The 13,166-nt window shown below is 35.9% G+C and overlaps 1 protein-coding gene across 1 annotated transcript in view; it reads right to left on the bottom strand.

Moving 5' to 3' along the window:
- LAMA2 (laminin subunit alpha 2) overlaps positions 1-13,166 on the bottom strand; it is a 421,382-nt gene that overhangs the window by 314,919 nt on the left and 93,297 nt on the right. The window contains exons 9-10 of the mRNA XM_040965651.1: positions 9,952-10,051; positions 8,456-8,616 (exon numbers count right to left, since the gene is read on the bottom strand). Of these exons, the coding sequence (XP_040821585.1) occupies positions 8,456-8,616; positions 9,952-10,051 (261 nt within the window). The remainder of the gene's footprint in view (positions 1-8,455; positions 8,617-9,951; positions 10,052-13,166) is intronic.

Below are 13,166 nucleotides of genomic sequence, written 5' to 3'. Positions count from 1 at the left end.
CTGGGAGTCCATCTTCATCTGGAAGCAGAGATGCACACTGCATTGCATCCTCACATCTGGATACAACAGTATACATCCCCTCAAGTGAAAAGCCACAATACAAAATCAACAACAGGAAGAAAAACAGACATTTACAATCTGAGCTGTATGTTCAGGTACATGAATCGACCCCTCCCAGTCTTCCTTCCTTCTCTGTCTTCCCTTCCTCTGGTAAACACTATCGACTTTCATGGAATTACCTCAGTTAGCATCTACATGAGTGGCTTCTTGTGATCATGCGCTCTTTTGTGCTTGGTTTATGTCTAGTTTTCTGAAGAACATTATGATTATTTCAATAAAGACTGCTGAATCGGTACTGTTTTTGGTGATAAGGACATCTTAATATTAATTGTTCTAATGTATGAAAATGGATGCGTTCTTCCCATGCTGTTTGCATCTTCTTCGATGCTTTTTGATGGTATTTTGTAAATGTCCCTGCTCAAGTCTTTCGTAGTTTTAGTTAAACTTATTTTTAAGAATTTTATTATTTTTGTATATGTTCTGAATAGCATCACTTTTGCAATTTCATTCTTAGGAAATCTGCTGCTGATACAGAATGCTAGTTCTTGTGATTTGCGTGCCACAACATCACTACATTTAGAAGTTCTAATAGTCTTCAGCTTTCCAAAGAGGGGCCTAGAAGTGGATTTTTGTTTTACCTTCTCCAAACTGAAGTTATAATCTTTATACATTTTTGATTATGCTTTACTCATTATATACGTTCTCATCTTAAAAAAAAAAAATCTTTCTTATTTGCAAGGCAGATTTTTGGCCCGGCATAGTGGCCTAATGGCTAAAATCCTTGCTTTGAAAATGCCGGGATCCCCTATGGTCGCCGGTTCTGATCCCCGTGGCCCCGCTTCCCATCCAGCTCCACTGCCTGTGCCCTGGGAAAGCAGTTGAGGACGGCCCAAAGCCTTGGGACCCTGCACCCATGTGGGAGGCCTGGGGGAGCTCCTGGCTCCCGGCTTCGGATTGGCACGGTACTGGACATTGTGGTCATTTGGGGTGTAAACCATTGGATGGAAGATCTTTCTTTTTGTCTCTCCTCCTCTCTGTACATCTGACTTTGCAACAAAAATAAATAAATCTTAAAAAAAAAAAAGGAAAGAAAGAAAGGCAGATGTACAGAGAGGAGGAGAGACAGACAGAAGGATCTTGTGTCCTTTGATTCAATCCAAAGTGGCCGCAACATACCTGCGTCAATCCAAAACCAGGATCCTGGCGCCAGCAGCTTCTTCCATGTCTCCACGCGGGAGCAGACACCCAAAGCTTTGCACCATTCTCAACTGATTTCCCAGGCCATAAGGTGGGAGCCGGATGGAAAGCAAGATCTCTGGGAGTAGAACCAGTGCACATATGGAATCCCAGAGTGTGCAAAGAGAGGGCTTTAGCTGCTGGGCTACCACGCCGGGCTTTCTTTCTCATTTTTGTCCACTTAATCTTTTCTTAGCTAATTTCCATACCATTATAATTACTGTTTTTTTTAATCTCTACCACCCTATATAAATTTACAGAAAATTTCCTGACTTCTCTTCTTTAGTTCTCCATCTAAAACGTTTCTAGTCTATTTATTTCTACCAAATCCACTGTTTTTTTTTATTTTACTGACAATATTTTTACTTCTATAATTATATTATTTTCCATCCAAAACTGATTTTCCTTTATTTTACTACAGTTTTCTATTTTCCATTATTCTTTCTTACTCATTCTGCTTGCCCTTATAATATTTTGGTAGCATTTTGCAATTGATTTGAAAAAAAACATGACAAGCTTCAATAATAACTTTCATAGATTGTTCTCTAGTTCATTTTGTGCAAGTGTTTCCATTGTCCTGATATTCCTTGAGGTTATTTCCTTCATGTGAAATTTGTGTTCTAGCATAAGTTTGCTTTCAGTTAGGTCTGCATTTTATTTTCCTGTGGGAATATAATTTGCTTGCCCTGTTGAAGAATCCTAGCATACAAATACGGAATAAAATCAATCCTATTCCCATGTGGCAACAGGTACGGTGAGGTTTCTGTTCACAAGATACAAACATTTTTCCTCTCCTACCCCTGAGGAAAAAGAAAAAAAATTAGTAGCTGCCTATCCAGGCTTGAGAGAAATCTTGTAGTTCACTCATCACAGTGGGAAGGCTTTTGTAAAGCTTCAGTTTACGTGAGCTGAGTTGCTATTTGTCTTTTGGGGTCTAAAACCTGAAGTTTGATGAGGGCATAAAGACCCAAAACATACCACTAATCTCGAAATAAGATCAGCCTCTCACCACCACAGCATGAGAATAATTATCCATCTTTGTTGATTTTATGTTTAATATTAACCTTCCAATTTTGACACCTAAGAGTTTCACATTCCTGAATCACTGGTTTATAAATGTATTTGTATTTATCCAGTATGTTTGTGTGCTTGGAATAGAATAAATGGGAAATGTGGTTTCTGTATCAACACAGCATTTACTCAAATACCAGCCACTGAAGAATGATGAGGTTTCCCTTTTTTAACCAGCACATTTTCTGTATCCATTCAGCATTGATTGAACATTCAGGTTATTCCCATTTTTTAAAGCTTTATTTTTATTTTACAGTCAGATATACAGAGAGAAGGAGAGACATAGAGGAAAATCTTTCATCCATTGATTCATTCCCCAAGCGGTGGCAATGGCCAAAACTGAGCTGATCTGAAGCAAGGAGCCCACAGCCTTTGCCATGTCTCTCAAGGCTTTGGGCCGTCCCCTACTGCCTTCCCAGGCCACAAGCAGGGAGTTGGATGGGAAGTGGGGCCGCTGGGATTAGAACACATGCCCATAGGGGATCCTGGCACATGTGAGGCGAGGACTTTAGCCACTAGGCTACTGTGCCGGGCCCTATTCCATTTGTTATATGAACAAGCAGCAATAAACATGAGTGTATAGATGTCTCTTCAGTACATGGATTTTATTTTCCTTGGTTACAAATTCAGTAATGCAAAATCTGTTTCATGAAACCGTTTTAATTTAATTCTTTTAAGAATCTTTTCTAGGGCCAAAAGCAATGTCCTAGTAGGTAATTCGAAGTCTTTCATGCAGCAGGATCCCATATGGGCACCGGTTCCTATCTTGGCTGCTCCACTTTTCTTCCAACTCCCTACTTATGACCTGTGAAAGTAATTAAGGATGGCCCAAAATTTTGAGACCTTATGCATGCATGGGGGAGCTAGACAAAGTCCCTGGCTCCTGGCTTCAGATCAGCTCAGCTCTGGCCGTTATGGCCACTTCTTGAGTGAACCAGTGGATGGAAGATCTTTCTCTCCATATTTCCTCTCTGTAAATCTGTCTTTCCAGTATAAATAAATAAATCTTGAAAAAAAAAAAAGAATCTCTGTAATCTTGACAGTGGTTTAATTATTTTACATTTTCACTAGCAGTATCTCAGGGTTCCCTTTTTCTACAGTCTTACCAACACTGATTATCTTCTATCTTTCTGATAATTGTTTATCTTATTAAAGTGAAGTAATTCTCATTGTGTTTTTTTTAAGATTTATTTATTTATTGGAAAGTCAGATATACAGAGAGGAGGAGAGACAGAGAGGAAGATCTTCCGTCTGATGATTCACTCCCCAAATGACCGCAATGGCCAATGCTATTCCGATCCAAAGCCAGGATCCAGGAACTTCTTCCAGGCTTCCCACGCGGGTGCAGGGTCCCAAAGCTTTGGGCCGTCCTCGACTGCTTTCCCAGGCCACAAGCAGGGAGCTGGATGGGAAGGGGAGCTGCTGGGATTAGAACCGGCGTCCATATGCGATCCTGGTGTTTGTGTTCAAGGTAAGGACTTTAGCCACTAGGCCATGCCGCAGAGCCCTCATTGTGGTTTTGATGTGCATTTCCATGATGATCAACAATACTTAAACATTTTTTTTTCCTCATTACTTTTGCCCATCTGTATGATTTCATTTGAAAAATGCCTGCTTGGATCTACAGCTCATTTTCTAATTGGATTATTTGTTTTTGCTACCAGGTTGTTTGAGTTCAGTATACACTGCAGCTTCCCATTCCTTGCCATATGTGCAGTTGGCATATATTTCCACCATTTTGAAGGGTGTCACTTTGTTGATGGTTTCTTTAGCACCACAGCATCACAGTTCTCTATTCTTTTTGTTTCCTCTGCTTGAGGTGTGACCTACAAAGCTCTTGCCCATTCTAATTTCCAGAATAGTTTTCCTATGTTTTCTTTTAACAGTATCAAAGTTTTAGGTCTCATATTTAGATCTTGAAAATTGCCTGTTCACGTCCTTCTCAACTTCTTAACTGAACCACTCGTCTGTTGCTGAGTTTCTTTGCTTCTTCACAGATCTTAGCTACTAATCCTTTAAGTTTCACAACAGTTTCTCCCATTCTGTTGGCTGCCTCTTCACTTTGTTCAATGCGCATATGCTTCTTAGCTTATGATCCCATTTTCCTATTTTCAGTTTTTTGTATTTAATTCTTTTTAAAAATTATTTTTATTATTTTCCATGATATAGTTGTGTAGGTGTAACGATTCCCCTCCCTACCTTTTCCCCTCCACCCTTCACCCCGTGATTACTATAGTGTTTCAGTAACAGCTCCAAGCTTAACAACGTGCTATTCAAGTGCTTAGTGCATTGTAGGTACAGACAAAACTAGAAAATCAAGTTGTCCAAGTACATTTAACTGTTTCACTGGAAGTTCTTCTTTTAGTCCGGAATAGAAATGCCTTCCGCAATGTATTTACATTTCTCAGTATGCTAATCTTGCCTATACATTCATATATAATATATATGTATATACATGTTCATACATATATATATATATTTGTTTTTTATTTTACAAAAATGTTGTCTCATACCAGTGAGAACACAGGATATTTGTTCTTTTTGGGTTGGCTTATTTTACTTTTCTTGCCTTTGCTTCTGTGGTTATTTCTAAGATGTCTTTGCCTACGCCATCATCATCAGATTTTTCCTGATGTTTTCCTTTAGCAATTTCATGGTATCTGGTCACATATTTAGGTCATTAATCAGTTTAGATTTCATTTTTGTATAAACTCTAAGGTAGAGATTGTGTGTTATAGCTTGGCACATATGTATTGAATTTTTCCTGCACCATTGTTTGAAAAGACTGTTCTTTCTCCTTGTATTGATTTCAGCCCTCTTGTCAAAAATTAGTTGGCCTTGGATGTATGGGTTAATTTCTGGGATTTCCATCCATACTATTGATGTGTAAATCCTTTTATGCACCAATACCAAGCTGTTTGAATACAACTGCCCAGTAGTATATCTGAAGTCTTATATTTTAATGCCTACAACTTTGTGTTGTTTTAAGCCACTTTTATCTTTTTGGGTCTCCTGTGTTTCCACATGATATTTAGTACCAATTTTTATTTATTTCAGAAAAATATCATAAGCATTTTGGTGGGGATCACACTGAATCTGTAAATTGCATTTTGGTTGTACAGATAATTTGATAATATTGGTTCTGCCAATCAACGAACTTGGAAGATTTTTTTCCATATTTGGAAATTTTCGCCACAGAGATCTCTCACATCTTTGATTAAACTTACTGTATACTTTTTGAAGCTATCGTGAATGGGACTGATCTTACAAGTTCTCTCTCAGGCATATTTTTGTACATGCAAATGATGTCTTTGTGTTGATTTTATATTTTGCAATTTTATCAAACGCTCCAGTGAGTTCCAATAGATTGTTAACTGTCATACTGCCTTGATTGTGCTGAGGAATATCCCATCTGTTCCCAATCAGCACAAGGAATTTCTCATGAAAGTATATTATATCTATCAGTTACATTTTCTGCATCTACTTAGATAACCAAACTTTTTTGTTTTAGAAAAAAATATTTAGACTGAAGCCTTCCTTGCAAAGCACTTTACTAAAATGATTTTATATTTTAATAAATGAGAGATTTTTCCCACGGAATTATGAAAAATTGCAGTATTGTAATTAACCAAATATGTTTGGTTAATATGTACTTGGAGATGAATACTTCTATAATCCTGCATTATATGCAAATTATTCAATTTACAAATAATTACTCTTTCAAAGTTACTAAATTTGAGTGTAGCTGTATGTGGAAGTATATGTTCTTCCTATTTAGTTAAAAATTCCATTTTATTAAAATTTAAAACTCCAATATTTTATTCTCTCAAAAAATTTTATATATTCCCTAGCATCTTATGATTTTTAACTGTCTAAAACACATATGTCAAATAAAACTTTTGTGAATTATACATAGTTGCCTTTTGCTATTTAAAATGGAAGTATAGTTTGTTGTTATTGTTCTGAGGAAGAGGCTACTGGTTATTGGAGCATGCTGCAACATACTTATACCTTTTGATATAATTTATTCTAATCTATTATGGCATAATTTTGTGACAGAATTCATAGTTCATGCATATTGAATTTTTACACACATTATATATAAACATATATATATATAAACACACGTATATAAACCCTGAGATGTTTTCTTTCTATGATTTGTATTCTAAAAATTCAATTTTTAGAAGCATGTGGTCTATTTTAAATATCATCTTTGAAACACATTATCCTAATGATGGTATTTACTTAATCTTTTATTTTGCTTTACAACTTTTTAATTGTTCTTTGCTACTGTATTTTCGTTGTCTGCGAGATACAAGTGGCTACATGGGAGGCATTTATCTTATTAGGGCTATAATCACTACTGATACAGTATTAAGTCAGGCCAAGAGCTGCCTTGTAATTAGGTAAAGGTACTATACAGAGAATTCAGGGAATACAGAGCTATTCCCGCTTCGCTTGCTCTATCCTGTCTTGCTGCATTTGAAGGAGCCAAATAAATAAAAATTAAAAAAAAAATAGTAAGGCCTCTCTTCCTTGCGAATATCAGATATTATAATTCTATAATGATAGATGGATCAAAAATCCTCACTACCCTCCTCAACTCCTACACTCATTTGACTTGCTGTATTCTAGAGACTGGGCAAGCTTGTCTTCAACTTTATACTTAGTTTTGCCTGCTCTGTATTTGAGAAAGTGGTGAAACACATATCTGCTTTTATGAAAAATGAATACAGCTCACACAAGATATATTTTGGTAAATATCATGGATGTACTAAAAGCCTGTAGAATTTTCACAAGGGAAATCCATGATATAGAGGGGAAGTTCCCTTTAGCAAGCAATCAGTCACAGAGGACCTTGAAGTCAATGTCTGTTGGAGCAGTATTTCATTTCTGATAGTACTGGAATGAAATACACTAAACTTGAAAATACACTGTAACATATACTTTACAATAGACCAGTACATGACAAGTCAATACTAGAACACTTTGGACTTTCTACTTATTCAATGAGCAGGAGTTTTATTGTATTAGATAACTTTCCCTGATTTTTCTATTATGCAACTACTATGATAGTTAGCTTTGTGTTTAAAATAATTCCTGGCCAAAACACACACATTTAACATTCATTTAAGTTCACATTTCCTTTGTATGTTATGATTTAATGTTTATATACACAATAATATACCCACACAGAGATCAACTATGTACATAATATTTTATCATTGTCTGGAAAAGACTAAAACAATCAGAAAACAAAAAGAAATATCAGGATTCCATCTGTAATTTAAAGCAAAAATGGAGAAGTAATTTCCACAACAGTATAACAAGCCTGTTTTTTCAAAGAATGGTTTATTCTCCCAAGCTGTTATAGTTACACACTGATGAGAAAATTACTGCTCAAGTGTGCCAGCTTTCCCTTTTGACTTGGGTATGCCTCTGCTTCCTCAGTGTGTATAAACTACAGATGTAATGCATCCCTTGGTGTTAGCACGAAGATCTATTAGCTGAGTGTTTACCACAAACGTGGTTTCATTTCTAAAAGTACCCTTCAGAGGAAATGTTCAATCTTTAATCAGTTCTACCAGGACTTCTCACAGTTGCTGTAATTCAACAAAAGAGTTTGCATATGGTGAGTATTGTTTGACCTATCTCAATTCAAACTTCAGAATGCTATTTACAAATCAAGAATGACAAATTTGATAGCATTCTTACAAGAATTAGACATCAAACTGTAGAGTGAAGTGTCCCTTACTTTTTAGAGACTGTTATGTTTAGGGACTATACTTTTAAATTACCGTATTTTATGGGCAATGTTAGCCAAATTCTTTGAAATGAAATGGCAAATTCTTGAAGTGATTTATGCCCTGTGTAATTTTAGGTTTTTAGGTAAATAATAAGTAATTTAAAAAGATCTAGTGACAGTGTACCTGGCAAGAATTTGAGGATGCTTATCCATGAAAGACAACAGGAAATCAAAGAGAAAAATTGCTACCATGCTTAATGTAAGTATACAATACTAGGTGCATTAGAGAAAATAGCTCTCTAGGTTGGCACTGGGACATTACCATAGTAAATAACATACCTTGCAGTTACAAGGTCCTAAACAAGGGTCCTCATTTGTACTTCCCGAGCCACTGCAGTTACAGGATTTGCAGTCTGGATAGCCAGTGTAGCCCCTGGCACACCGATCACAGCTCACCCCTCCGAAGCCAGGTTTGCAATAGCAGGATCCAGGGGCCAGACCTAAGGGAATGTGAGCCACATACTAATATATTTTTCAAACAGATACTTCATTAATTCTTAAGAATTGTTACAATATTTTGGAAATGCATATCTTGATCATACAAGTGTAAACCAAAAGGCCCAGTGTTCAGCTAGAAGCTTATGGTAATGATAACATAGCATATTCTGCGTAAAATTAATTTAAAAATCAGGGAATACTGTCCACAAACTCTGAGGCTGATAACAATTCACTGAGAACTAAATTTTAGCTGAGGTTATGAAAGCATTAGAAAATATTTCTGGGGACAGCACTTTGGTACTAACCCACAGTGATGCTGACCCACTTGCAACGATGGTATTTCCTATGAGCACCCAGTTGGAGTCCCTTTCTACCTAGCTCCCTACTGCCACGAAAGCAATAGAATATGGCTTAAATGCTTGGGCCCTGCTCTTCATATATGGGTTTCCTACTGGTGCTCCGGAATCCCAGATTAGACCTTACCCAGTCCCAGCTGTGGTGGGCATTTTGGTGATGAACCAGAGGACAGATGATCGCTCTCTGTCTCTGCTTCTTGACTCTGTCTTTCAAATAAGTAAGGTAAATCTTAAAAAATCAAAACTAAACAAAATCTCCATAATGACTTCTTATGTTAAAATATCCAGAAATGAAGGTAAAATGTAAAGGCTTTCCATGTAACAAATAACTTTTAGGTCGATTTTTTGTTTCTGGAAATCCTGTGGGTTAGATATCCAAATACCCTTTTTTGTTCAGAACATTAGAAGATACAGAATAAAAAAGGATGGATGGATGGAAGGATGCATACATGGGAGAAAGGATGGAAGGATGAAAGGAAGAGTGGGAGGAAGAGACATTTTATGTCAAGCGCTCTATGTTTGAAACATCAATAAATTTCATTCCCCAGAAGTGTTTTGTTTAAACGAACATCAGATTGCCTCCTTTAATTAGCTCATGGCTACACACCAGTGCATAATCTCTTCCCATTGTACCACACCTAACCCTTACCTTTCACTGAATGTTAATACTTCATCCTGGAACCCATGGAATGCACAAAATTACCTTAATAATAATAATAGTAATTTATTCTCTAAATATAGACATAGACAATATATAAACTTGCGTATACCCAAACCATTCAAAACAAATGATTCATCTCTCATAAACCATGAGAATCAAACATAATTACATTAATTACAACAATGAATGCAAGCTGCTTTCTTGAGGAAGCATGGTACACTAATGGATTTATAAACAGATTGCATTGTTGCCATTTACAGCATTGGTTCACAAGATCATTGGCTCTGGCTTCTACTTTTCCGTTCAAATGAAGCACTCACCTCTTCGAGCATGTTTCTCATCCTTGACGCAAAATTCGCTTATAGAGCCAATTGGATCACAATGGCATGGCTGGCATGGCCTTGGGTATTTAGGAGACACCTAACAAACATATTAAAATGCTCTTAATCAACTAAAATAAAATAATACCAGTCTTTTCTAGATCTGCAAACATGAAAGAATTAATTATTTTTAAAAACATGTACTGATAAGTCATTTAACATAAGTTGTAAGAAAATGTTTCAGTGGGTTTACATTTAAGATCTAGTTGTTCTAACAGACACATAACATTAAAGAGCACAGAACAATGAATTTTACTTAGATTCAAGAATTTTCAAGGTTATTAAATGTCATCACTTTTTACACTTTGGCAAGTTTCTAAAAATGAGTTTCCAAAGAACAAGTCTTTAATTCTGATACATTTTGGCCTTCAGCTCTTTCTAACCACAGTGTCATTTTTAATAACAAATAAAAATAATTAAAAATGGATAATGAGAGTTCTGCTTGGTTTCCACAATGGTCTTAGTAATTGTTCCAGTCTCCAGTGCAACACAGTTTGAAATTATTGATGTAAAGATTTTATTTAGTAAGAACTCTGTACAGCACAGACATATAAAACATTATTTCTATATTCAGATTACAGGTATAGCATATTTAAAATATATTGGCTAAAAAGAAGATGCCAAATGACAGAACAGATGTACATAACAGATTGTTACAGGGAAAAAAGAAGACAATATAACAAAGCAACATAATAAAGTAATATCTCACAGAAAAAGTGACAGATAAAGTGGAATTTCATATATGAGTAGCAATTAGAGGTGGAATTAGGTGACAGATTTTTATTTAGAGAAATTACTAAGTCATACAACGAACCAACCAACATAAGAAAATAATAAGACACTTATGTGTAGGCATAGTACAAACCAAAAAAAAAAGGAAGGAAGGGAGGAAGGGTCGGTGAGAGAGAGGGAGAAAAAAAAGAGAAAGAAAGAAAGAAAGAAGGAAGGAAGAAAGAAAGAAAGGAGAATGAAAAAGAAGAAAGAAAATGAAAAAAAAAAGAAAGAAAAAAGGAAAAGGAAAGGAAAGGAAAGGAAAGAAAAGAAAAGAGAAAGAAGGAAGGAAAGATGGACAGACCTAGGACCAAATTTTGGCCATTTGAAATAAAAAACCTCCTTATTCTTTCTTGAGACTATTAAGGAATCTGCCTAAATAAAGTTGCTCAACAGGAAATCTTATCAGCTCTGTAAGTAAGCAACATATGAATTCCATGATGATCTTTAATTTTTTAAAAAAATATTTATTTATTTTTATTGGAAAGGCAGATCTAGAGAAGAGAGACACAGAGAAAGACCTTCCATCCACTGTTTCACTCCCCTAAGTGACTGCCACAGGTAGAGCTGAGCCCATCCAAAGTTAGGAGACTATTCTCAGTTTCCCACAAGGGTGCAGGGTCCCAAGGACTTGGGTCTACCACTTTTGCTTTCCCATGCCACAATCAGGGAGCTGGAAGGGAAGTGAATAATCAGAACACAAATAGGCACCTTAATGGGATCCTGGCTCTTGCAAGGTGAGGATATAGCCCTTTGACCATCATGCCAGGTCCTACCTTTAAATTTTGTTAAAATAACAGAACAAGGCCTGATACAATGGTTCAATGGCTACATTCTCACTTTAAAAGTTCCAGGATCCCATATGGGTTCTGGTTTTTGTCTCAGATACTTCACTTCACATCCAGATCCCTGCCCTTGGTTTAGAAAAGCAGACGAGGATGGCCCCTGCACCCATGTGGGAGACCTGGATGAAGATCTGGGTTCCTGGGTTCAGACTAACTCAGCTCTGGCCAATGAAGCCATTTGGAGAATGAACCAGCAGATGGGGGATTTTTCTCTGACTCTCCTTCTCTCCATAAATATGATGAGCTTTCCAATAAAAGGAAATAAAACTTAAAACAATATACATGAAACAAAAGAATAGTTCAGTCTACTATAAAAATTGTCTGTATTTAGTAGAAAGATTATAAAGATAAATTTGACAACATTAAGATAACATGTAATGTTTAAAGCACAACTCATACAACATTTCTATCTTTAACTTCATAGACTTCTGAAATACGAAGTCTTTCCAACGTTTTCATTTTACATTGCTCATTATAATTATTTTATAACTATTAAAATGCTAAAATTTAGGCTGACACTACTTAGTTACTGGAATTATAATAAAAGCTTGCTCTAACTTCCATTTAGACTTGGTATTGTGTCTAACATAGGACATAGGACACCACTGAGTAATATTTATAAATTCTAGAAAATATGCAAAATACAAATGAGGAGCTAAGACAATAATCAAAAGGAATCAGAAATCGGAAAGATTTGGTCTATGGAAAATAAATAGACCAAACTCTGAAAATGAATGCCACTCAAGGGTGTTATTGCTGCCTTTTCTGTTATATATGTACACATGTAATACTGTGTTTTGTTTATTTTTTTGCTTTTATTTTTTGCTTTCTTTAACCAGGCTGCTCCTTGGAATCCAATGGAAGGCAATAGGTAGAAAGGCAAAGAATCTAATGAATTCTCAGGGGCTGATACTAAATGTAACAAATAATAAATAAGATTTTGATTCAATCAAATTAGAAACCTTAGATTAAAACCTCTGACCTTCTCTTCATCAATATGCCTAAAGCATAAAAGCAAGTTCTACCAGTTGCTGCTGATTATTCATTGTCTTCACAAACTGTAACCAGATTAGCACTATCTGAGGAATCTCATCATTGCTTTATTACGGGGTCCTTACACAAGAAGAAATAAATTAATAAAAGTAGACTCCAAGGTGACCCAAATATTAAAAAAAAAAAACTTTAGGAAACAGAGAAATAGGAAATGTTTCCTGCCTCCTTTCTGGGACCATTTTATCCCAATAGAGTGAAATAAGCCAGTCCCAAAAGGACAAATACCACAAGTTTTCTTTGCTATGTCAACCTTCTTGCCAAATACAAATAGGTATATAGATAGGTTAACGATTTTACACATGTATTCTTCAAGATGAACTGTGTAATAGAGATGATCATATCAGGAAGTAAAGATATATTGCAGTATGCATCTCTACTCTGAGTAAAATCAGGACACTCCCTGCTAAAACATTTAAATATGCCTTGACAACGTGATACCAGATTTTCTACCTTTTGTCTCTGCCTACAATGCCATGATGCCACAAG

Source organism: Ochotona curzoniae, unplaced genomic scaffold (genome assembly GCF_017591425.1).
Source record: "Ochotona curzoniae isolate NIBS_2020 unplaced genomic scaffold, NIBS_Ocur_1.0 scaffold_3890, whole genome shotgun sequence".
Lineage (NCBI taxonomy): Eukaryota > Metazoa > Chordata > Mammalia > Lagomorpha > Ochotonidae > Ochotona > Ochotona curzoniae.
The sequence above is the reverse complement of the archived record's forward strand: the minus strand, read 5'-3'. Positions and strand labels throughout refer to the sequence as shown.